This window comes from Clarias gariepinus, chromosome 11, assembly GCF_024256425.1.
Source record: "Clarias gariepinus isolate MV-2021 ecotype Netherlands chromosome 11, CGAR_prim_01v2, whole genome shotgun sequence".
NCBI classification, from domain to species: domain Eukaryota; kingdom Metazoa; phylum Chordata; class Actinopteri; order Siluriformes; family Clariidae; genus Clarias; species Clarias gariepinus.
The window spans coordinates 33143551-33169381 of NC_071110.1; the positions used below are offsets into that span (position 1 = coordinate 33143551).

Below are 25831 nucleotides of genomic sequence, written 5' to 3' on the forward strand. Positions count from 1 at the left end.
CTGTTTTTTGTCTTTATAGATGAGCGTGTAAAGCCTGTAGTGTCCCTGGAGTTCCCTGTTCCCCCAGGGGAAAGCCCTATCCCAGATGCCCCGCCCACTCCACCTCCCACCAGCCCAATCAGTGAGACAGTTGATGCTCCGCCTCCTGCCATGGATAAAGCTACGCAACCCAAAGATGCGAGTCAGCAGAACCCGAAGCCCTCATCAGCAGGTGCTCCTTCAAACGTTTCTACAGAGAATGGGGCGGGGCTAGCAAGAGTATCTATTTTTCTTCCTGCTTTGGGGGCGGAACCAGCACTCGAGTCTCCAATAGCACAGCCAGAGGAGCTTCAGCTTGTAAACGGTTTAACTGCAGACACAACCAACAGAGACATCAGCCCTCTTGCTGAGCCTGACATCACAAAAGAGGCTCTGCCTATTATCGAGGAACACTCACCACGGACTACCAAAGCTGTCGTCAAGGTAGCTCCTGCTCCTGTTGCCAGTGAGGTGGCGCCCCTTCCGGCCAACAAGGAAGCTTATGTCTCGAGTGTCAAAGAAACACCAGCCTCCGTGCTGACACCCACACCGGTCGTTGCAGGGATTTCTTCTATTCCTGTTGTAACAGAAACCCTGCCTAAGGTTGCCAAGGATACCCCCTCATTATCTGTCAAAGAGATCCCTGCACCAGTTGCCAAGGAAACCACTGCTTCAGCCGCAAAGGAGTCCCCGGTTATAAACAAGACCCCGGTTGTCCCAGTGACCCCGGCCGTGAAGGAGACCCCGGTTGTCCCAGTGACCCCGGCCGTGAAGGAGACCCCGGTTGTCCCAGTGACCCCGGCCGCAAAGGAGATCCCGGCCGCAAAGGAGACCCCGGTTGTCCCAGTGACCCCGGCCGCAAAGGAGACCCCGGTTGTCCCAGTGACCCCGGCCGCAAAGGAGACCCCGGTTGTCCCAGTGACCCCGGCCGCAAAGGAGACCCCGGTTGTCCCAGTGACCCCGGCCGCAAAGGAGATCCCGGTTGTCCCAGTGACCCCGGCCGCAAAGGAGATCCCGGTTGTCCCAGTGACCCCGGCCGCAAAGGAGATCCCGGTTGTCCCAGTGACCCCGGCCGCAAAGGAGATCCCGGTTGTCCCAGTGACCCCGGCCGCAAAGGAGATCCCGGCCGCAAAGGAGTTCCCGGTTGTCCCAGTGACCCCGGCCGCAAAGGAGTCCCTGGTCGTTAAGGAGATCGCGGTTGTCCCAGTGACCCTCGCTGCAAAGATTTCCCCGGTTGTCCCAGTGACCCCGGCCGCAAAGGAGACCCCAGTTGTCCCAGTGACCCCGGCAGTTAAGGAGACCCCGGTTGTCGCAGTGATCCCGGCCGTTAAAGAGACCCCGGCAGTTAAGGAGACCCCGGTTGTCCCAGTGACCCCGGCAGTTAAGGAGACCCCGGCTGTAAAGGAGGCCGCGGTTGTCCCAGTGACCCTCGCCGTAAAGGAGACCCCAGCTGTGAAGGAGACCCCTCCTCCAGCTGCCACAAAAACTAGCAAGCCTGTTGTCAAAGAAACTGTTGTCAAGGATCCTTGTCCTGTTGGTAAAAAGACCTCAGAACCCATCGTCAAGGAAACCCCAAGTCCCTCGGAGCCTGCCTGTGTTGCTCCCAAAGCCACACCTCATCCTCCTCCTCCTGCCTCTGTTGAGGACAGAGAGGACACGCCCCCTCCACAGGCAGCGCCACCAGAGAGCACTATGCAAGGTACGTGCACTTAAAACACGGATTGTTGCAGTGAATCGTTTTTGTGCTTATTTTACACGCTCTGCTTATGTCTTGTGTTTTTTGCAGTATGGCAGAACAGTAATTTTTTTTTTTTATAAAATTGATATTACGAAAATTCTGGTTGGCTGCCAGCCATTAAAGTCAAAAATCACGATGTAACTGTGAGTGTGTGTAAATATTTTACGCTTTGAAGTGTAAATGTATATAGTAGTTTGATCTTACACAATTTTTTTTTCTTTCGTTCTTTCCTTCTCCATGCAGCTGTTTCTGTGCCAAAGAAGAAGAGAAAGTTGAAGGACCTAAACAAGAAGGAGACTGGTGATGTGCTGGATGCCTTTAAAGAGGTATGCGTGTGTGCGTGTGTGTGTGTGCGTGCTGAAGCAGGTGTTTGCTGACAAATATTGACCTCATTCCCTGCCCTCACACCTTTAAATTAGCCGCCACCACCACCGAAGACTGAAGCCACGCCCCCTGCAAAATCGGAGCAAGCCGAGCCTGTCCCTGTAGCTCCGCCCCCTGTAGAAGACGTGGAAGAGACCTGGGAGGAAAAGGAGGACAAGCTCGATGCCGAAAACATTCAGCCACCCAGCCCTGCCCCAGCCACGCCCACCGAGCAAAAATACCAGTACAAAGAGGGTGTGTGTGTTAATAAAACTCGTACATTTTTTCCTTAATTTGAAAATTCCACCCTACTGTTCATGCATTAGAACGAAACATGATTTGTGTCGTTTGATGCCGTTTGTTCTGCGATTGTTCTCACAGAACAGTGGAAACCGCTGAACCCTGAGGAGAAGAAGAAATATGACCGCGAGTTTCTGCTGGGCTTTCAGTTCATCAGCGCCAGCATGCACAAACCAGAGGGTCTCCCTCACATCAGTGACGTGGTGCTGGATAAGGTACACGCACACACACGTACACACGCAGTTCAGAAGCGGTGTCTTACTTTAATTCATCCAAATTTTGTTTGAAGGTTATGATGTTTTGCATACCAAGTAATAAAATTGCATTAAATTCTATTTAGGTACATGACTTTCATTTACATACTGTAACCTGATTAGTGGTTAAATTTGATGATGTAATCCTCTCATGTTACGCTCTCTCTCTCTCTCTCTCTCTCTTTCTCTCTCTCTCTCTCTAGGTGAATAAAACTCCTCTGCGGCCGTTGGACATCAGCAGGATGAACTGTGGTCCAGACTTCACCCCCTCATTTGCTCTTTTGGGCCGACAGCCATCTGGTGGGCGTGGCCCGGTCAGTCTCTCCTCCAATCACAGCTTCACAATGTGTCGAATTGAAGATTTGCTTGTTTCCCCTACTTCCAACTGTATTTAATTTCTTTATATTGTATCTTTTCTCCGTTTCTCTCGCTCTGGATTTCTTTCTCTATGCTCCCCCCCATCACCCTCCAGCCTGTGGGTTTGCCCGGCCCGAGGCGCTCGGGTCAGTCCGGGTCGCGTAAGGAGCCAAGGAAGATCGTCCTGTCCGGAGTGTCCCTGAATGACGACATTCAGCTGAACAAGGCGGAGAAGGCGTGGAAGCGAGGGGGCGGAGCTGACCAGGAGGACCTGGAGTCGGTAAAGACACAGGATCTGCTGCGGCGTGTCCGGGGTGTCCTGAACAAACTGACCCCTCAGATGTTCCAGCCACTGATGAAGCAGATCACGGAGATGACCATTGACACAGAGGAGCGGCTAAAGGGCGTGATAGACCTGGTGTTCGAGAAAGCCATCTCCGAGCCCAACTTCTCTGTCGCCTACGCGAACATGTGCCGCTGCCTCATCGGGGTGTGTGTCTGTGTGTCACTACGTATCAAATGCGGCTTTATGTTTGTACCGTGATATTGATTTTAGAATGATCTCTCTGTCTGTTCAGTTGAAAGTGCCTAGCGGCGATAAACCAGGCAAGCCGGGTGTGAATTTCCGAAAGCTTCTCCTGAACCGCTGCCAGAAAGAGTTTGAGAAGGACCAGGACGATGACGAGATTTTTGAGAAGAAACAAAAGGAGCTTGACGCTGCCGCTGAGGTACACACACACACACACACACACACACACACACACACACTTCTCTACTAAGATCACATTTTGTTGCAACATGGTTTATGGCTTTACCAGAGAACAAATACCTAACTTCTTTAGAAACGGACAGGTCTTTGTCAGACGTTGTTTAAAGGCTGCCAGTGACTCAGCTTTACAGGCATCTAGAGGAAGTTCATTCCACCACCACAAGCTGCCAGAACAGAAAACTGAAAATTAAATATTAATATTAAAACAACCTTAAGTTCGTGTTCACCGGGATGGCTCAAGACAAAATGCCAGTCAATGAACTAGATATCGTGGATGTCGCAAAAATGACAGATTATCAGGATTATATAAATTTCTGGAAATTCTATGAAATTTCCAATTAAACATCAGGTTGAAGTGGAGGACGGGTTAAGGGGCTTCTGGTTGAGTGATGAGGAAGTATGTACAGATAAATTTACAATCGTCTGTGAAATTCCTGAAACTGGCTGTATTTAACTGAATGCCAGTTTGAGAAGTTTTGAGATCAGGCTGATACGTGAAAAAAAAAAAAAAACATTTCTTTAAGTATTTACTCACTTTACAGCTTATGATTCAGAGGAAGTAGTTTCTGTGTTAAGAAGACCTGGTTAGTTTTAATGGCCTTTATGATGGTGTTATGTAGAGAAGCATCATTTAAACACAGATACTCACTTTGATTATTTGTGAGTGTGTGATTTATAGAAGTTGTCCCTTTGTGGTCTGATTAGATTAATGGAAAACGTCATCGAACAAAAAGGTGTATGTGGAGCGTGTTCCAAAAAGAGCGACAGACATTTTGATGATTAATTTTGTGATGTTACACTTGCATTTGCAGTGTGGTTTGTACCAGCAGCAGTATGGGTTCTGATTGTGTTGTGCATTATTGTGGAGTAAATGCATTGTTTTTCTCCTCGCTACGGGAGGAGGTGCGCCAGCGTCTAAAAGAGGAATTAGAAGAGGCGAAGGACGCGGCACGGCGCCGCTCGCTCGGCAACATCAAGTTTATAGGTGAGCTCTTCAAGCTGAAGATGCTCACAGAGAACATCATGCACGACTGCGTGGTCAAACTGCTGAAGAACCACGACGAGGAGAGCCTGGAGTGTTTGTGCAGGCTGCTGTCCACCATCGGCAAGGACCTGGACTTCGAGAAGGCCAGGGTAACATTACATACACATATACACACACACATACACACACACACACGCAGTTCAGCATTAATTTATTACTGGTTTTGTTTGATGTCCTCAGCAGATTGGCCTTCCATTGACAGACAAGTTTCACTGTCCAAATTTTTTACTTGTTTTCCTCTCTCTGTCTCTCTCCCTCCTCTCCCTCTCTCTCTCTCTCTCTCTCTCTCTCTCTTTCACTTTCCCTCTTCTGTCTCCAGCCTCGTATGGATCAGTATTTTAACCAGATGGACAAGATCATTAAAGAAAAGAAGACGTCATCCAGAATCCGCTTTATGCTGCAAGACGTCATCGACTTAAGACGAGTAAATTATTTGATATTAACATTTTTATTTACACAATGTTGTTTTTAAAAGTTACGATCGTTTTACAGAATCTGTGACAGAAATACGACGATCACAGTAAGTGATGAGGTAAAGGATAAGGAGTGTGAGGGAGTGTGGGTGTGAGTAGGGCGAGAGCGCGACAGTTGCATTTCACCATAATCTGTCACAGGTGTCCATCTCATATCAATATCAAGTCAGCATTCTTAAGCCCCGCCCCCTATTAATATTTTACACTATTTCACCAATTTATATTTTATATTAATGTGCAACCTTTTCTTTGTGTACGTGTGTGTTTTAGTGTGTCTAGATTTTGCTTTATCTCTGTCATTGACCTTGTACTCACCCATCCACCCACACATGCACACATACACACACACACACACACACACACACACACACACACACACTTCACAGACTCTAGTACTTCCACAGAAATGAAACTTTGGCTGTTTCCAGGAAAGTGTGTGTGAGTGAGAGAGGGAGAGAGATAGAGGGTGTGTTTTGTGTGCAAGCTTAATTACAGGTGGGTGTTGGCAGTAAATTGTAGCTATTTCTTTTCTACGCTCGTACAGTTTGTTTTTTTTTTGTTTTTTTTTATGTATATATATATATTTTATTTTTTTTATTGGACCTGGCGATTCCTCCTCTGCGCATGTGTGTGGGAGGATTTTTAGTAAATTTCTAATCATCACATAAACATTATTAAGACGCTTGTTTGAGTTCTTTATGTTTGCATAAGAACTATGGGAAAAAATACTATCCAGACTATCGCCCTCTAGTGTGCAGGGGTGGAACCTCCAGGAATCTAAGCATTAGTGATATAAACACAGTGATTTTAAAATTCTTAAAAAGACGATTAACTCTATAATCAGTGTTATAGATTCCTAAAAAATTCTGTATGTTGATTAATTTAAAGTCGTACTTCAAGTAAAACATAATTTAAAAAGAAAAAAATTAGGACATTTTTTTTCCTATTGATATAAACAGCTATGTTTTTTTTTTTTTTTTTTTTGGTCACTTTATGAAATTGTGCTCACCATCCTGAACATCTGAGTAAGACTGAGTTAAGAGAGGCTTCCTACTCGGAATTCATAAATTTCGACTGAAGAGCATAAGTTGAAAGAAGCTCCACTACCACAAAGCTAGGGATAGTTCAGCTACCGTAAACACCACTAACACACTGGTGTTAAAATTACACTGTGGTTTTTGCAAAATTTCCTGCTCATGATTATTTATCTCCTGTTGTAGAATAACTGGGTGCCCAGGCGAGGAGATCAGGGCCCCAAGACCATCGAGCAGATCCATAAGGATGCCGAGATGGAGGAGCAGCGAGAGCAGATTAAAGTCCAGCAGCAGCTCATGTCCAGGAAGGATTCACGAGGAGGAGGAGGGGGAGGGGGAGGAGGCGGTGGAGGAAGTGGTGTGACCCTGGGCCCTCGGGGTGTTGGCCCCGCTTCACACCGCGGAAACCCTCCACAAGACGACGGCTGGAACACGGTGCCCATCTCCACCAAGAACCGGCCCATCGACACCAGTCGCCTCAGCAAGATCACCAAGGTTACTGTCCCGATCACAGTCACGAGTTATAACTTAGCAGAACGTATTAATGTGTTATGTTATTGTTGCTATAGTAACCACTCATTCTGGTAACCACAGGGACATGGAACAGTTATGCAAATGTCCAATTTGAAGTGGAAATTAAATTTCATTATTTTTTTTTAAATGAATAAACCATATCCAAGTGTAGTACTGCACTGGACCTGAGGGGGGAGCAACTGGGGCGATTACACTCCAAATAACTCACTTCTTGTCTGATTTCACAGCCTGGAGCCATGGACTTTAACAACCAGCTTCTTGCCCCTGGTGGCAAAGGATCATGGGGCAGCTGGGGCAAAGGGAGCAGTGGAGGCTCGGGGGATAAACCCCGTGATAGTGGTGAGTTGAGGACTCTAGGGCTCATAGTTGCCCAAATACTAAGAGTTTTATTTAATAAGGAATCATTTTTAGTGCTATAATAATTTGTCATAATTGGACGTAATTGATTTTATTTTGTTAAGTAATTGTATATGTTTTTGGTAACTGCTACAACATGTACATTATACTGTTTGATAGTTCACAAACTAGAAATGTAGCATACTAGCATTGTTTTTTATGGTTTATTATATACTGTGTGTGTGTGTGTGTGTGTGTGTGTGCGCAGCTCAAGACTCGAGCCGTACGAGCACACTGAATCGCTTCTCCGCCCTGCAGCAGACTCCTTCCTCCACCTCATCCTTGTCCTCCTCCAACGTGGAGACCGATAGGAGAGTTCCACAAAGGTCAGAGGTCACCCTTTCCCTTTACCCTCCTCTCGTTCTCTCATCTGCCAGAGTCGCTCAGTGACGTGAGCTTCATCACGGACTGTTTCTGTAATCATCCTTTATCTTCTTTCTCTCACCTGCCACACCAGGAACAGCTCGAGTCGAGAGCGCAGTGACCAGCGTGGTCCAGACCGAAACCGGCCCGCCATCAGTAAGCGCAGCTTCAGCAGAGACAAAGACGAGTGGGAGCAGAGACCGGCCGAGACGGTGCGGCGAGTCGCTAGCATGACCGACGAGCGGGAGCGAGCTAGAGAGCGAGAACGAGAGCGCGAGAAAGAACGACCACCGAGCAAAGACAGCGGTTAGTACGCGTACGCTCACTGCCGTCTGCAATTTGATTCTTTATCTGAGGTGTAAAGGGATAAACCGCGTGTGTGTGTGTGTGTGTGGTGCCGTTATAGTTATATCCACACACAGGTGGTGTAATGTAGTATAGTTTCTTTTACTACAACATGTAGTTAAATGTAACAGTTTTTTGGCTACAGGGGGCTTTAGAAAACCTGGCAGGCCTCCACACACACTCTCTCTCTCTCACACACACACACACACATACACACACACACACACACACACACACACACACACACACACACACACACACACACAGTTACCTGATATCGACACTATAAGGACCTCATTACCATCTTTAGAGCTGTTAGTCAGTGATACACTGGTTTGGATTAGTGACTTATGGTTTCATCATAGCTGAGAAACATCACTTTTAAAACTGGTCTAAACACTAGATGGGACTAAAACTTTCGACCTCTCCACTGGGCTTGTTACACAGTTTGGTGTTTTTGGAAAGTTTAGGATGACTGTGTGTGTTTATAGTAAAGCGAGAACCTGTCGCCACACCACCTCCTGCTCCGTCTAAACCAGCTCTGAGCCCCGAGGAACTTGAGAAGAAATCCACGGCCATCATTGAGGAGTACTTGCATATCAATGACATGAAGGTACACACACACACACACACACACACACACACACATAAACACACACCGTTGCAGCAGCTACCACAGTGATTCCTGAAGGAACAGCATGTTTTTCTAACTGAAAACATGCTTTATAGAAAGCTGCAACCTAACTATGGTAAATGTTCTGTCGTCCTGCAGGAGGCGCTGCAGTGTGTGAGCGAGCTGAACTGCGCCTCATTGCTCTACTTGTTTGTGAGGACCGGAATCGAGTCGACTCTGGAGCGCAGCACCATCGCCAGAGAGCACATGGGCTTACTGCTGCACCAGCTCGTCAAGGCGGGAACGCTGTCGGCACAGCAGTACTACAAAGGGTGTGTGTGTGTGTGTGATATCATTGTGGGGATCTAATTATATATATATATATAGTGTTAATGATGGTGTTGACCAAAGTTTACTTTTATTAATATTGTGTGTGTGTTTAGGCTGATGGAGGTGCTGGAGGTGGCTGAGGACATGGCCATAGACGTGCCTCATATCTGGGATTACCTGGCTGAGCTGATCACACCCATGCTGCACGAGGGCGGGATTCCCATAGGCGCGCTCTTCAGGTGAGTCACACAGCGCCACCTACTTTCACAGAACAGCGTAACCGGGCATGCAAGAGGAGAATCAAATGGATTTTGATCATTGCTAATTTTCACCCTTTAGGGAAGTGTCGAAGCCTCTGGTACCTATCGGCAACGCTGGACTTCTGTTGGCACACATCCTGACCCTGCTCTGCAAAGGAATGGTGTGTGTGTGTGTGTGTGTGTGTGTGTGGGTGTGTCAGTTATTAGAGAGGTATATCTGTGATATTAACACTTCTGTGTGTGTATGTGCTCAGAGCCATAAGAAGGTCGGAGCCATGTGGAGGGAGGCGGGGCTTAGCTGGAAGGACTTCCTGTCTAAAGACGAAGATGTCAACAAATTTGTGACTGAGAAGGTTTGATTAAAAAAAGTGTCACTTCTTTGCGCAAACACTTTCTTTGTGTACACTATCACTTCATCTTCTGCATCTGATGATGGCTCGTTGTTCTTCACATATTGACTTCTTTATAATCCTATGATTCCTTAGCTGAACAACTCTAAACTGAAAGGGGTGTGTGTGTGTAGGGAGTAGAGTACACGCTGGGTGAGGAGAGTGTAAAAGTTGGTAGCAGTAGGAAATCCCTGAGCATGGAGGAGATCTCCAAACATCTGGACCAGCATTTACAGGACAAAGCTGACAATCCATGCATCTACAACTGGGTGGAGGTACGTGTGTGGGTGGGCGAGTGGGTGGGCAAATGCTTCAGAGTGAATAATGCCACTTTGTGTTCTCTCTCTACTTTTCCTGATTTATCAGGCGAACCTGGACGAGCAGCAGGTTTCCTCAAACACCTTTGTGCGAGCTCTGATGTCCTCCGTCTGTCAGGCTGCTATCGTTTGTAAGTCACTTAATTAGTCTTTCTTTTTCATCCTTGATTAGTAACACGCACACACACGCACAAAACTTCAGACTCTTTATGTAGGTATTTAGTAGCTCTCTTTCTTCCTCCTGCAGGTGAAACCCCATATAAAGTGGAGGCTAAAGAGATTACCCAGAGGGCCAAGCTGCTCCAGCGCTACATTAATAACGAGCAGAAGGAGTTGCAGGCGCTCTACGCCTTACAGAGCCTCATGGTGCGGATGGAGCAGCCGCCAAGTGAGTGGATTATGAGATGAGCTACCAGACTCAGGAATAGAAAATATCTCAGAAAAAGGAGTGTCTAGGTCACAGGAGTGTAATCGGGAATAACAATTCTGGTTTGTTTTACCCGCGTCAGATGTTTATTGGTAAACACACGTGCTAAACTTACCTACAACTGCAACTCTTGTAAAAGAGTTAATAAACATCTAGTAAAAACCACGTGAAGTCAGAGTAAGGTGATGTTTTCCTGACTTTGTGGATGCAGCGTTAGTTTAATAATACATTTTTTTTTTTAAATCAATAGTTTTATAGTTAATAGAGTGACATCATTATTGTGATTGTGGAGGGAGGAGCTTATACATGCATTAGTCAATGCTAGCCCCACCCCCTTTAAATAAATTATTGTACTGATTTTAACGTTGCCTCTTTTTTGTGTGTTTAGACTTGTTGCGAATGTTTTTTGACACGCTTTACGACGAGGACATCATTAAGGAAGACGCTTTCTACAAATGGGAGGCGAGCAAAGATCCTGCCGAGCAGCAGGGAAAGGGCGTCGCCCTCAAATCCGTCACAGCCTTTTTCACTTGGCTCCGCGAGGCCGAGGAGGAATCGGACAACAGCTAAAGCCCTGGCTCCGCCTACTGGAGAGCGTTTCACAATCTTTCTGGAGTTGAAACAAGAAGCTTTTCTTTTTTTTTTTCTTTTGAAAGAGGATAAAATTTAACCTTTGGATCATGATTTTTTTTTCATTGTTTTTTTTCTTCTGGTTTTACGCTAAGGAATGTTTTTGAGCCGAAACTGTTGATTATGAAACTTCCACACTTCACCTAGAGGATAAAGAAGTCTGTTCCGTTAACGTTTCATTCGTTCGTGACATCAGCTTGGTGTCGCTAAACTCACACTTTCGCCTGCGATGTGTCACTGATTACCGAAAGCTGCTCAGAGCTCCATATATTTTTGAAACTCATTGACTGTCGTGTTGAGAGAAACTCTTTACTCTGCGCTGGAGAATTAAGTGCTGTGTCTATTTTATTTACCTTCTCCCTGCTTAATTTCGTTAAACAGGGCAAAAAGGGCAAAATCCAGAGCTGTGATTGGTGTAAAAGGGGGCGGGGACTTACTTCCTGACAGCTCTGTGTGATGCAAAAAAAGAAAAAGAAAAAAAAAGGGAGAGAGATGGCGATTGGATTTTGAACTTCTTTTTTTTGGCTATTGCTGCTGCTGAGGGGGGCAGAGTTACACTAATCGCCACCTGAACTTTTCTGATTTAACTTTTTGTCCACTAAAATAAAAACGAAAAAATGAAAAAAAGGACAAAAAAACTGGTTTACTGAATCAGTGTGAATCCTGTAGTGCATTTTATAAATTCAATCAATACTAAAACTTAAAAAAAAAAATTCATTGACTAAGCTAGGTTACATGTAACAAAGGCAGAAGTGTTAAATAATAAAATAATAAAAAAATAAATAATTTTTTTTTTAAAGTAAGGCAAAAAAACAGTACAAGCAGCGTGAAAAGCCGTTTCCGCTAGCATAACGCATTTCAGGAGAGTCCTGTAAATATTTAGTTTTTTGATTGTTTTTGTTTAAAATTTTCAATAATAAAAAATGCTAACTTTAAACAACGTTTGACTTTTTTTTTTTTTTTTTTTTTTTGCCATCCTCCAAAAGTTCTTGTTTTAATGCTAAAGTTTATTATCGATTAAGGGAGACCGGGGATTAATACAACATATTGTTAAAAATTACATACCGAGTGAAAGAACAGTCTCAGGCACACATTTTGTATTTATTTCATTTTTATATCTGAAATATGTCAGTAAAGAATTATAAGTTTTTAAATAGTGAGTGAGAAAATGTGACATGTTGCCCCAACAGCAGGTAAGTTGTCACAATATGTGATGAGACGTCACACTGGATTTTGCAACATATAAAACAAGAACCAATTTATTGTTTAATTTTACTTCATTAAATGCTGGAGCTACAGAAAAAGCTTGATTCATCACTTAACTTAAAGAAATGATGTCCATTTAATCAGTACCAACTACAACTGGAAAATAATTTCAGTCAACGTTTCAAATAAAACCCGGCAAACGCTCAAAAACAAATCTCGAACCCCTTAAATCTTCACTAGTCAGACTTGTCTCTTATTACACCTGCCTTCTGCCTCTTGCTAATTGTGTATTTTAGATTGGTTAGATTTGGTTGCCCTGCATTTCCTTTGGAAGATAGACGCTCTTCACCTTGTGCCTGCCTTTCAGACTCAAGTGCCTCCTTTACTCGTCTGTCAATTTTTTTTCTTTGTTCTCGGTTGGCGGGCTTGTTTTCTTGGACTAGCTTTTGGGTGTGGCCAAATGTCCTCTGCAGTAGATTGGTGGGTGGAGATGGCACAAGGCAACATGTGACCACTTACTCCAAAATGACTGAGACAATTTGCCCCAAACTGCCATTTTTGTTAATGTTAGCTATATCTTAAAGTTCACAAGGCACTTTATTCTCTTGTCTAACACGTCCAAATGTAGAGTTATTACTGTTTATTTATTCCAGAAGATATCAAGTTCACATTTTTCAAATATCAAGTTTACATTTTCTACTGTTTAATGTTAAAAATGGCAAACTGGTGCTCACCTCAGTTGTGCTTTGCTTTTCCCAGACAGGATATAAAATCAGCCCATGTAGAAGTAAAAAAACTAGATTCCACTTTTAAGTAGCACCCTCTTGTCATGAAAATATCAACAGGGTGACGACTAACCCGAAGGAGTTAAAGGAGTTTGCGGTTTTGGGTCGTCAATCACGCAACCACCCCTCCCAACCCGAAATGGGTCGTCACTTGCAGTGATGTGAAATTTACACAGAAAGCAAAAAGGGCTCAAAAGTGGCAGTCTGTATACCCTCACAGTCACTGAATACATTTTTAAATAAATTGCACACGGACGTAAAGATTTGTAATAATTGCTCATTTTAGTTATTTTAAGTGGATTGGAATCGAGACTAATTGTGTGACTGTGGAGCAGTGATGTTTTATCTTGCACTTTGTGCAAAAAAAGAAAAAAAATACTGGCTTTCCATAGATTTTTGAATGAACATAAAATGGTAAAAAAGTTTAATTTGCAGGTTTGGTATCACATTCAAACAGTAAAATAATTAAGCTGTAAATTGACATCTCAGGATCTTATTTTGTATTCAGGCGCAGTCCAATTTGTTCGTGTAGTTAGGACACTGGTCCCTCAGTCGGTCCCTGCACGACCCTCCCTTATGGTGATCAGACTGCTTTGGCTGCCCAGATGTTTATGGAGCCCTGTGGCCCCTGGTGTCGCCGTCTTCCTCAACCTGGTGCTGGTCTCCCTAAAGCAGGACATCGGGGGGTGTGCTTTGGCTCCTGACACCTTCACTGAGGTCTCAAAGCCCTTGCACATCTACAACAGAACAAGCACAATAAAATAGCTCTTTAGACACAACAGATTCTAGCTGATCTCCAAGACCACCAGGCTCTGGAACTGGCCATATCCAAGACAAGCGCTTCTCAGAAACACAAATATGCTCTTTCTCACCTCTTTACGCGACACGACTCCTATGAGCTGTCCAGCGCTGGTGACGTATGCCTGGTCCAAACCCAGCATGGATAAGATATTGTGGACCTAAAGATGGAGAAAGAAAGGTGTGACCCTCCCAGTGAGATGTGGGATGTAGGTGAGGACTAGTCCAATGAAGTCCGCTCACCTTTTGCAGAGAGGTTCGTTCCACTATATGTACGGACACAGGATCAATGTTGCAGAGGTTGAAGTTGACTCTTTCATCAAGCTGTTGCTCTTCCCATCTGAGGATCTGGACCCAGTCACATGGAGACACAAATGGATGTTCTAAAAACCGAGTAAACTAATGCCCCCTAGTGGAGCCCAAGGAATATTTCATTGTTTAGCTCTTTAATATTCTTCTAATAGTTAATGTAATTTTTATTATTAGCTAACTACAGTATACATCTTCCAATAGTTAATGGTCTCTATTGTTATGAGCTTGGTAACAAATCTGGTCCTTGTAACAACGTACAGAAGATTTGAGTAGACAAACCAGGTCTAAACAATGCGTTAAAACTGTGTGTACATGGCGTGTATTGAGAACAACCTCTACTGGGGACATGGTATCTTCTCCACTTGGATCCTCCTAGATGGAAAGAAACCATTATTATTTAAAATTTTCTTTTCATTTCATTTAGAAATCAGAAAGAAAGAGGTCATGTAACTTGACTGACTAAAGGAGACTCGAGCTAAACATGAGCGCTCGCTTACCTCAATATCGACTGTAGATTGGCTGCACACAAGGCTCTTAAGGGTAATTTCTGCATCTTCGTAACCTGAGCAAGACATTAGAGATGTAGTAGTTACATGACTTAGAGGTCCGTGGATATAATCAGGGTCACGACTGATCCAGAAACTCCACCTGATGTAAGTGTCTACGCCATCCGCGATCCGAACCAGCACCCAGTAAGATGGGCAAGGAATGAAGTGGAAAGGACCTTACTTCAATGTTTTCCTGGGCATCAAGTGAATTGTTACATTGTATTTTAGAAATCTTTAGGACTTTTGATACTTAGTATCGTTCTGGAGTGAAGCTCTGAAGATCTTCCACACTAGTCAAGCCTCATAAATAAATAAATACATTTGGTGCACAGAAAATGGTTCTAGATTTAAATTTGGAGCCAACAGTTCTCCTGAAAATGAAACAGTACCCTAAAGTAGCTAGATGCATTATTTGGACAAGACTATCTTGACAGTTCTCTTGATGCACAGGACAAACCCTATATGAAAGATGGAAACCACAATGAGGACCAAGCCATGTTAAGAAGAAAGACCTGCCACCCAAAAGCCCGAAACCTTCATCCAACCTCGGTGATGCCTTGATGCTCCCCGTTCAGTAGAGGCAGTGGATCCCAGATCTACAAATTTGGCCACCTGGAGATCCACCAGGGCAATCATGCTGTACCTTGAGCGATTGCCAGTAGTACTTATGTTAGAGTGAGGAATAAGAGGCATGTTTAGCAAGATTGTACCATTTCGAAAGATTAGATGCGTATGCTTTCGTTTCCCCACACTAATGGGTTTCCCTGATGTGTAGAATGTGTGACACGCGGTCTGGTGTTGTACCTTTCTCTATTATCAGTGCTTTAGTAGAACAGGATTGGGAGGTTCCATCTACAAAGGGCTGAAAGACAATTACAGGTCCAAAATGTTAGAAGGTGAGATCAGAGTAGTTATCATACCATTTTATCTTTTTTTCAGTTTCCTTTTCGGTTAGTGTGAGGTTGTTCAGGCCAAGACGTGGGGTGACGTTGATGGCACAAACATTCCTTGTCAGTAGGTGATGATTCAAACCGCGTGTTTAATAATTTCAGGTTCTTCATTAGTATCTCAGCTTAGTGGTTAAGGCATTAGACTACAATCCAGGCCAACTCCACCAGGTTCAAACCCCACCACGCATAAATCATCACTGTTGGGCCCTTGAGCAAGACTCATAACCCTCAACTGCTTAGATGTATAATGAGATGGGAAAAAATATTAAAATGTCCAAAGTTGCTCTGGATAAGGGTGTCTACTAAATGCTTTAATGTAAATGTTTGGGACAGTAAAAAATTAATTCTGTCCTTTAATTATATCAACTTGATATTGTGACACTTTCTAAGGTGTTCGAAGATCTACTAGTACGTCTACTTCACGCCCTTTCATCTAAACATTAAATAAAAAAAATGTTCTTGATATTACTTGACAAATTCCTGCAGGTCTACCTGAAAACAAAGCACACACCGAACAGCAGACCAATGGTCCAGGCGCTGTGTGTGTGTGTGTCTTATAAATACCTCCCCACCCACCCCAAACCCCTCCCACACTCCTCACCTCATGACCACACTCCTTTTTCTCCCTTGGCTGATGGTGGTGTTTGAGTCTCCTTGTGCTGCTGAGTTGATTGGACAGCAGCACCTTCAGCTGAGCGCGCTCGATAGAACCCAGCAAGATCTTTGAGTCTAGAGCAGGAACAGGGAGATAATCTGAGCACCACCAATACGTCACTACATTAAACTCTGATTGCAGGATGAGATGTTGGAGGAATGTCTATGGTGGATGGGTACCTTCAGACTTCACCAAGGGGAAGGTTCTGAGTTTTGAGAGCAGGAGGTTCTTCACGTCTCTGTAAGTGTCTTTCAGCGTGATGTACTTCACATCATGCACCATTATGTCCTCCACACGGATGCTAGACTTTCTGAACAAAGACAAACAGCTCTGTCTGAAAGCTGGAAACTTTTTAGGCTTCCACACGGGTTAGTAAATCATGTCATTTTCATCTTTTGTGGGTGTGGCTAAATGTAAATCCATCATATAAATGTTTCTGTAGATTTAGAAAAATAATATGATGAGACGGACTAAAGACGACAGACACTCACTCCTTGTCGCCCCAGTCGGGCTCTACGGGATACGGAAGTTTCCGGATGAATATGAGCGCATCGTAGAGTGACGGCTGCAGACTTTGGGCTACGACATTAGCCACTATAACAGAAAATATTAACGGGAAAAGGAAGTTGATCTGCCCGGTTAACTCGAACACGATCATGGCTGTGGAGACGGTGTGAGTGGCTGCGCCGGACATCGCTGCTGCTCCTACGCACAAACAGAAGAGAAGCACACAGTGCCGCAGGTCCAGAGACGGGAATAGTCGATTTGTTTTTTATTCATTTTGTGGGTGTGTTACCTGCTACAGCGTAGCTCCCAGGTATTACAGAGTAAACGGTGCCGTTTGCATAAACTCCTTCAGGTAAAACAACAGCTGCCACCTCACCGACCAATCGGCCGAGACCTGCGCCTAAACACACACACACACGACCAACTTATTACTTTATTATACTTTAAGGTATGTTTGACGTCCTAACCATTTCATCAGCTAACAATCTGTCTGTCCGATTTTGTAAATGAGCTCAAACTCGCTGTGTCGCTGTACTTCAGAACATTTTTCAGGTGTCTGTACTTGACGAGCATTGAGTATTATATCGTTTTACTTTTACTCCACTTCTTCCTACAACAATTATCTCTACCTTTACTTGGCTACATTTTTGCATGGCGTTACATGACACAGAGGTGTGTAGTATATGAAGTGGGAATTTTGCCATCACCTGACATCTATGCAAAATTGCATTCCCCTTATGGCACGTTACAGCCGTTCCAAATCAGAAGCGAAGGAAGCAGAGAGAGAGAGAGATTTATTATTATTATTATTATTATTATTATTATTATTATTATAAAAAGGCTACTTATACACACATAGTACTTTCGATGCTGATGTAAATTTTAAGGTGAGTGCTTTTTTTTTTTTTTTTCCTTTTAATTAAGTTGACATGTAAATGGAGAGCTTTTATTTTTACTTGAGTAATTTTACCTATAGAGCATCTCTACTTTTACTTTTACAGGATATGTGTACTTTGCACACCAATGAAATCTACAAACACAAATGGTATATGAAATGAAAGTCATGACTACACTCACACCCTTTAAAGCCACTCACCGATGACGAAAGCAGGTACGAAAGCTCCACAGGGGACCGGCATGGAGATGGCCAACGCTGACATGAAGAACTGAGCACAGAGAGGGGAAAAAAAAAATTTAAGCTGAAATTCTTAAAAAAGTAAAAAAAAAAAAAAAAAGATAATAATAATAATCTGTTTGTGATTCGAAGGTTAATTTTGTTTCTGACCTTTGTGATGAAGGAGATGGTGAGCGTGCCGAAGACGTTGACTTTCGGGTGTTTCCACGCCACAGAATGGTCCGAGTGATCAAAATGGTCACTCTTGAAATGTTTGGACCAGGTGTGATTGTCAAACAGTGCGAGGAGAGTTTCCCTCTGAGTGAGCTGTACAGGAAGTGATGCAACACAAGGTCTGGATTAGGGGAGGTTAATTATATACAAATTAGTTATGGTAAGTGTGTGTGTGTGTGTGTGTGTGTGTGTGTGTTACCTCTCCTGCCATGAACTGTCCAAATCCAGGAGGAAAGGTCAAAGTGGAGACGACCAGGGTGATAATAACAGGATACAGCACACGGCTACACACACACACACACACACACACACACACATCATATTTTTAGGTTCTAATTATTGTTCGTAAGTATGTTAATTATTAGACCCATCGGTGCGCTGCTGAATCAGTTTATTTGAATGAATTAATTCACTAGCACTAGAGTGTTTATGGACTGATTTGTCTCAAGTACGTACTGTATATTTCCTACAGAGTTTAAAGTATAAAAAAAAACTACTAAAAGTATTTAATTACACTGAAATGTGTCATTTGTGTTCTTGGTTGTTTAAATGCCAGGTCTTGTACAAAGGAGTGTGGAGTGGAAGATGGGCAAGAAACAAACACACTCCAGTTCAGTAGGTGGCAGTCTCGCACCAACTTCTCATAGACTCCAAAAACATGGAATAAGAAGAAGCCGTGATCTTGCAAATGAGAATATTTTGCAAGGACTTTTTTTGCAAGTCATTGAAGCTGTTTTAATGTTCGATTGTAATGCGTCTGGCTAAATTTCATGCTAACTCTCAGGTATAAGAGTATAACCTACTAAACCTGCTGGAATAGGTGGGACTTTGGAACTTCACGTCTCACTTTTAGAGTAACCTGTGTCCCCCTGTGTATGTTTTGTACTCCCTAACGTACCTTGTGAATTTGGGAAAAATCTGAAAATTTAAAAATTTTTCACCTAAAAATCCACAAAGGCTACTGTTTCTCAGATTTCTTAGGATTCTCAGATCTTCACAAAATTCAGACCTCAGGCTTAAGAGGACATGGTGTAAATAAGAGTGGACGTTTGGTCTTCGTATCACACTCCAGAGCTGAGATCTGAGCTTCAAGTGGGTATAATGCACTCGGATGTAGGACCTTCCACCTGAGAGCTACAGGAGTTTCCAGCTGTTGTGTAACTGCATGCAGCTGTAGTATAGTGTTTATATGTACAGTATATTACACTGCTCATTTTTGAGACAGAAAGTTCTGATTGTGGTTAGAGAGCTAGCACAACGGTAGTGTATTTGTGTGTAGCTGTCCTGCTGTGTTATCATTTGGTTGTATCTGATGTTAAGTAATGTTTCTATTTGAACTTTGGAATCTCGTCTGCATCTCGTCTGCCCACGGAACATTGCGAAATTTCCTGTTTCTGGTGTGGAATCGCGAACCTGCTTGTGATCGTGTTAGTATCCAACTAAAGCACTCACGTCTTGGCGAGGAACCTGCTAACGCGGTGAGGGCTTCTGATGAAGCGCACCATCGTGCTGTTCATGAAGACGAAAAATGCTCCAAAAAGCCCACTCAGAATCCTACACACACACACACACACACACAAACTGTATTTTATATCAAAATAACGGTAACAGTTACTTTAATTTTTGCACACCTAATAATCTAATGTATATTTTAGTATGAACAAGTCTAATGGAATTATTATGCAGAAAATCATAATTACTACTGATTATTCATCTTATTCCTAAAATAAAACAAAAATTACATTTTGGAACTTGAATACTCCATAAATTATTCAAGATAAAATATATTTATTATTATAATTTATTTAGTTATTTAGTTTTATTTATATATATAATTTGTTTATTGGAAAAATAATGAAGTAATATGCACTGGATACAGTTATAATAATATAATAATAATAAGTAGGTAACAGGTTTTTCTTTAACTTTAGTTTAGTATTATAATTGAATCTAATGATTTATAGTTTGTATTTTAATAACTACTATAAGTATAGGACACAGACACACACACACACACACACACACACATACCCCAGAATGGCGAAGGCCAGAATCTCGTAGAGTGTGTAGGGAAATTCCAGACGGAACGATGTGTTAAACAGAGGAATGATACTTTCTGTAAATACGCATCAATTATTATTATTATTATTATTATTATTCAATAAAACCTATTTTTTTAACTAAGTTTTTCTGCCATCATACCAAATTAAATCTATTACACACACACACACCATTTTGTCCACTCCACACAGGCAGGATCCTGAAGACGAAGGCGCTGATGGTGGCAGCAACGTAAGATTTCCAGTAACACCGGACCATGATGAACGACGTGGCCATTTCTATACTATACAGGATTCCTGCAAAACACACACACATTTTTAAAAAAAGCATACATCTATAACTGTTTTCTTATGACTCTAACTCATAACAATACACAACACACACACACACACACACACAACGTTTGTCTTCACCTCCAATAGGTGAGCCGAAGCAGCAGGCGATTCCAACAGCACAACCAACAACCACCAGCTCGATGCCATGAGACTCACTCTGGGGCACACACACACACACACACACACACACACACACACACACACACACACACACACACACACACATGATCATTACTGTAATAATTAAGACTTAACATTTCTATTTCCCATTTATTAAATCAAAATCACATATAAATAAAAATGAATGAGTTTCTTTGTGTCTGTGTGTGTGATTCATTTTTGACATTTATTTTTTGACAGTTTACCGATTTAACGCCACCAATAAATCGCCAGAGGCGGCTGAGCTGTGCTGCACATATGCTGCCGATGTGCACGAAAGGACTCTGGGAATAAAAACAATAGATAAATCAATAAATAAGGAAATTCAGGATATTATTTTTACTACCATAAATAATTACACTGCAACGACACACAACTACATACACACATTCACCCTAGTTACTGTATATTATTAATAGAAGTTACACTATTAATGCTGACATCATCTGAAGCTTGTGTCTCAGACATGGAGTGTGATAGGCGCGGAACTCAGGGAAGAGCAAAAAACGTTGAATTTTTCTCCCAAACAGCAGTAAGGGGTTAAACTGGTGCTGATGTTGTCTGACTCTCATGTATCAGCTGTGGAATGTGACCGAAGCACCAAAACCACATTCCCATCTGTATCGTCCCCTCCCTAAAACAGGTGTGAATTTGGCTAGAATCTACCTCTTTACTTAACATAGTTAATATGTTAACAGGTAATAAATAAAATATTGTTGCCATATGCCAGCACATCAAATAAATTATAAAGAATACCTGAAAAAGTATATATTGCTAATATATATATAATTACTATAAAATGTTATAATAATAAGTAATATTTCTATTAGTTATAATGTGTGTAAGTTATTGTTTGTGTACATATCTGTGTGTGTGTGTGTGTGTGTGTGTGTGTGTGTGTGTGTGTGTGTGTGTGTATACCTCTTTTCCCAGAGGCATGCCGCTGCCCAGAGCGCAGGTCAGACCCACCAGTTTGGCCACCAGAGTGTTGAGGCTCAGGTGATCTTTAATCATCACTCCTTTCACTATCGACTTCATCTCTGGGATTCCAGATCCTAAGAGAGACATTGATGTGTATAAAACAAAACCAAACTACACATCCAACAACTTCACGTCCGTAAACTACACCCACAAAAACTACACATCCATGAACATCTTCTCCTTTGTCTTTGGGCTGTTCCCTTTCAGGGGTCGCCACAGCCAATCATCTGCCTCCATCTAACCCTATCCTCTGCATCCTCTTCTCTCACACCAACTAACTTCATGTCCTCTCTCACTGCATCCATAAATCTCCTCTTTGGTCTTCCTCTAGACCTCCTGCCTGGCAGTTCCAACCTCAGCATCCTTCTACCGATATATTCACCATCTCTCCTCTGAACATGTCCGAACCACCTCAATCTGGCCTCTCTGACTTTATCTCCAAAACATATACAAAAACGACACATTTATAGACTAGGCCTTCTAAAACTAAATCTAAACACACACACACACACACACACACGCACACACACACACACACACACACACACACACACACCATATTAAACTGCTGCTATGGTTACGGTGGTTACCATGACGAGCTCTTAGGCTCTAGTGTGTGCTGTAATATACCTGCAGCTTGTGGTCCTACTAGTTGAGTAAATAACGTGGCGAAGGTGATCAGCAGGATGGGGATGGAAACCCAGGCCAGATACTGCAGGAAGACGTTATGGTGTGCCATCTCATACAGCTTCCTTGTTCCTAGGTAGGGATGTAGGGATCACACACACACACACACACGCACACACACACACACACACACACACACACACACACACACACACAATATTAATGTCTATAAACTTTGTAAGAGTCAAAGAAAATTCACTGCTCAATGAATTTCTAGACACACACACACACACACACACACACACCATGCAGGCCGGCATCGATGCCGAAGTCCATGGCCCAGCTGAAGAAACCGGGGATGATCCCTAACAGGATGAGGATGATCCATTCTTCACCAAAGTGCCAAAGCAGGAACGTCTTCCACCGCGGATCACCTGCGCAGACACGATCACAATTACCCACAATGCACCACAGGAGCCAGTGTCCAAGAATAAAACTTTAACTTTTTAATAATAAAGATCTAAATGAAAATATATTGATGAATATGCAAATTATGTAAAAAGTACAAAAGTATATTTTGCAGTTCACTGAACATTACATGTGTAATATTTATACTGTGTGAAGTCACACACTCCCTTTAATTACTTCCGTCTCCACTTTTAACACAGACATGTGCAAACGAAAAGAGATAACAAAGAATAATTTTTTTAATTAAATTTAGTTCATTAGTAGTAATAAGACACTTTTAAATAACCCTAAAAGTTAAGATATTAATAAATAAATAATTAAATAAATAAAATAAAGCAAGAAAAAGGATTTAAAAATAGCTCAAAAGGTTTCTGGATGGAATCTACAAATTCTTCTCTATTAACTTGCCAATTTTTTTTAAACCTTTTTTATTTAAATCATATAAATTATAATAATTTATATTATTAGATTATATATATATATATATAAATTTTCTTTTCTAATTACTAGAATGATTAGTTTAATCTAATTTGATATTAGGATACATTATAATTATAATAATATATATTTTTAAACTGATAAAAGTAGTTTCTTTGCCTAACCCTAACCCTAACGCTGTGTCCTGGCTGATTCATGTGCTGGAGCAGAATTAGTTCCCACCTTGAGGCTGATTATTTTCCCATAACTGCACAGACCCGAGAGTTTTATTCCTCTTTTACACACAGCGTTAAACACTCACATGTGCGCTTGCTCCTGTTCTCCTCGTTCTGTCTCTGTTCAGTGAGACGCTGCCTGAATCTGCTTTTGTCCTTTGATTCATCTGTACAGCTGGACATCTGTCACACACACACACACACACACACACACACACACAAAGGGGAATTTTTTTTAAAATCAAGCTTTACCCCTGGAGATAGATTTTAATTGTCAGATTTTGCAGATTTGATGGACATGATCGGGCCCCAAAAATGGAACCAAAAACATTATTATAATGAACGTTTGGCGTAAAAAAACAAAACAAATTATTTTACATGAAAGTATTAATAACCAACATTTATGACGTCAGTTTCCATCATCACATGTTCCAGATCATTAAGATCCTCTAGAAAACATTTCATTTCTTAGTAGAACCTTCTTCTACCCATCCATCCAACCACACACACACACACACACACACACACACACACACAGAGACACACATCTGACTGTAAAGAAACTTCACTGGCGTGACACATTCTGAGAAATTTTCACATTAATTTGCTCCAGTGGACAGCAGCAGCAATAACACTTCACAGAACTGGTGTAAGAGGATCAGCTGGTCCAGTAGTAAACACACATGCACACACTCACACACACACACTCACACACACACACTCACACATATGCACACTACATTTTTTCATGCACAAATTAAGAAACTAATTTAAACATTAAACACCACAAAATAAATGTTATGGTTAATATATTAATTATGTCTCATAATTTTAGCATTAATTAAAATTATTATTTTGCTATTTGTTGGTTTAGCACAAGTGAGAGTGATTCTCAAGTAAGAATTTTTTTTCAAGGGTAAGGTGTTTTTAACTCAGGTGATAAAAGGATTTGTAAAATCATTTTAAATTTAGGACAAAGTACAGGAATCCCGAAGTCCATCAGGTGTAAATAAAAAAATTAAAATCACTCAATCAATAAAGTAAAGTATACTCAATCAGTAAAGATTTCTTCCAGGAAGACAAACTGAAAGTTTTAGAGTAAAAAAATATGGAAGACTAAAAAAAGTAGCATTTCATTAAATGAATTTTTTTTGATGAAATAAAAATTGAATATTTAATTATTTAGATAAGATGTGTTTGATTGATTTGTTTGTTTGTTTATCAAATATTGTACTTATTAACACCACATGCACAATCAATCCGGTACCTCGTCCTAAATCAGAAATCTTTTTATAAATCCAAATTATTTATTTAAAAAAATATATAGTTTTTTTTTATCAGGTAAAATTATATTTATGGCATGAAATGCAAATTTATTTACTGACTAATAATGGATATTTTTCTTTTTTTTATTCGTCCATATTTGGGAGAATTCAGTTAAATTAAATTACATTTTATTTAAATAGCGCTTTTAACAAAAGTTCTTGTCTTAAAGCAGCTTTACAAAAATTTAAAGATGATTATGGAAATATGTAGGAGAAAGTAAAAATGTGTTTAGATCAGAATGATCAGATCGTCCCTGATGAACGAGCTGAGGGTGACGGTGCTGAGGGAAAAACTCCCTGAGATGGTAATAGGAAGAAACCTTGAGAGGAACCAGACTGAACAGGGAACCCATCCTCATCTGGGTGATAACGGATAGCAGGGATTGATCTGCACTCATACTGTGTGTTAGGAGGCTAGAAGTTCAGTATAACAGGAGATAAATACAGACGTTCATCAGTTTGTCTTTTTGGAAGAAATCCTTAAAGGTTCTCTGTGCAATCCAAAAAATGTTGGGGTTCTCTAAATGAGACCAGAACCATTAAATATCTAAAGAATTAAAAAAAAAACTTTAATGCTCTTAATATTTGTGGCAATCACAGATGTATTGGCAGCCTAAGTACAGTTATTTGGATAGTTTATCATGTTTTCTTACACACACACACACACACACACACACACACAGTACTTACCAGTGGCTGTTCAGACTGATGCATGTTCTTTTCCCCAGATTCCTCACGAGCCATTGATTATTCGCACACACAGACACACACACACACACATATACACATCAATAGTGCTTCAATAGAGTCGTGCAGCGTCTCACACACGCCACTGATGCGCTCTTGGTCCATTTTATATGTCACAGGATCAGTGAAGTGATGACCTGAGGCGGGACTGGAGCTCCAGGCTTCTGCTTTTCAGTAAAAAGTCTAATTTTAGTTCTTCTCCAAGAACACAGCAGTGGACCGAGTGTGTAGCCTAAACAAAGTCTTAAACACACTTCTACTGTTGCCTTGTCTGTGTGTGTCTGTGCATTCAGCATCAATTTTTTTCCTTTTATGAAAGGTGATGTATACAGTCTCACATATATCACAGGAATCAACCAGGAAAATGTGTTTCCAGTTGTGTAGTCTCAAACACTAGAATTACTGCAGCGT

At 41.9% G+C, this 25831-nt stretch overlaps 2 protein-coding genes across 3 annotated transcripts in view; one reads left to right on the plus strand and one right to left on the minus strand.

Annotated features, from left to right (window-relative positions):
• The window catches only part of wu:fb16f03 (eukaryotic translation initiation factor 4 gamma 1), a 28060-nt gene extending 16165 nt beyond the window's left edge, over positions 1 to 11895 (plus strand). For both annotated transcript variants that reach the window (XM_053506829.1, XM_053506830.1), the window contains 22 exons: positions 20 to 1717; positions 2000 to 2082; positions 2176 to 2374; positions 2501 to 2634; positions 2877 to 2987; positions 3146 to 3520; positions 3609 to 3758; positions 4700 to 4933; positions 5164 to 5268; positions 6538 to 6846; positions 7113 to 7224; positions 7490 to 7607; positions 7739 to 7950; positions 8481 to 8602; positions 8762 to 8934; positions 9046 to 9171; positions 9272 to 9353; positions 9447 to 9545; positions 9716 to 9856; positions 9948 to 10029; positions 10146 to 10286; positions 10714 to 11895. In XM_053506829.1, the coding sequence (XP_053362804.1) occupies positions 20 to 1717; positions 2000 to 2082; positions 2176 to 2374; positions 2501 to 2634; positions 2877 to 2987; positions 3146 to 3520; positions 3609 to 3758; positions 4700 to 4933; positions 5164 to 5268; positions 6538 to 6846; positions 7113 to 7224; positions 7490 to 7607; positions 7739 to 7950; positions 8481 to 8602; positions 8762 to 8934; positions 9046 to 9171; positions 9272 to 9353; positions 9447 to 9545; positions 9716 to 9856; positions 9948 to 10029; positions 10146 to 10286; positions 10714 to 10895 (4988 nt within the window). In that variant the 3' untranslated portion in view covers positions 10896 to 11895. The remainder of the gene's footprint in view (positions 1 to 19; positions 1718 to 1999; positions 2083 to 2175; positions 2375 to 2500; positions 2635 to 2876; positions 2988 to 3145; positions 3521 to 3608; positions 3759 to 4699; positions 4934 to 5163; positions 5269 to 6537; positions 6847 to 7112; positions 7225 to 7489; positions 7608 to 7738; positions 7951 to 8480; positions 8603 to 8761; positions 8935 to 9045; positions 9172 to 9271; positions 9354 to 9446; positions 9546 to 9715; positions 9857 to 9947; positions 10030 to 10145; positions 10287 to 10713) is intronic.
• A 1458-nt stretch (positions 11896 to 13353) lies between these two features.
• Positions 13354 to 25483, minus strand: LOC128532729 (chloride channel protein 2-like). The gene is made up of 23 exons (XM_053506831.1): positions 25364 to 25483; positions 23435 to 23531; positions 22533 to 22661; positions 22231 to 22359; positions 21541 to 21674; positions 20826 to 20903; positions 20539 to 20617; positions 20296 to 20421; positions 20096 to 20180; positions 19517 to 19618; positions 18264 to 18348; positions 18002 to 18157; positions 17813 to 17882; positions 17006 to 17116; positions 16701 to 16914; positions 16389 to 16519; positions 16156 to 16283; positions 15409 to 15466; positions 14554 to 14618; positions 14390 to 14428; positions 13988 to 14092; positions 13819 to 13905; positions 13354 to 13683 (listed from the first exon to the last, which is right to left on the minus strand). Exons 1-23 carry the CDS (start codon positions 25415 to 25417, stop codon positions 13495 to 13497), a joined length of 2451 nt encoding a protein of 816 aa, XP_053362806.1. The 5' UTR covers positions 25418 to 25483; the 3' UTR covers positions 13354 to 13494.
• Positions 25484 to 25831: the final 348 nt, after the last annotated feature.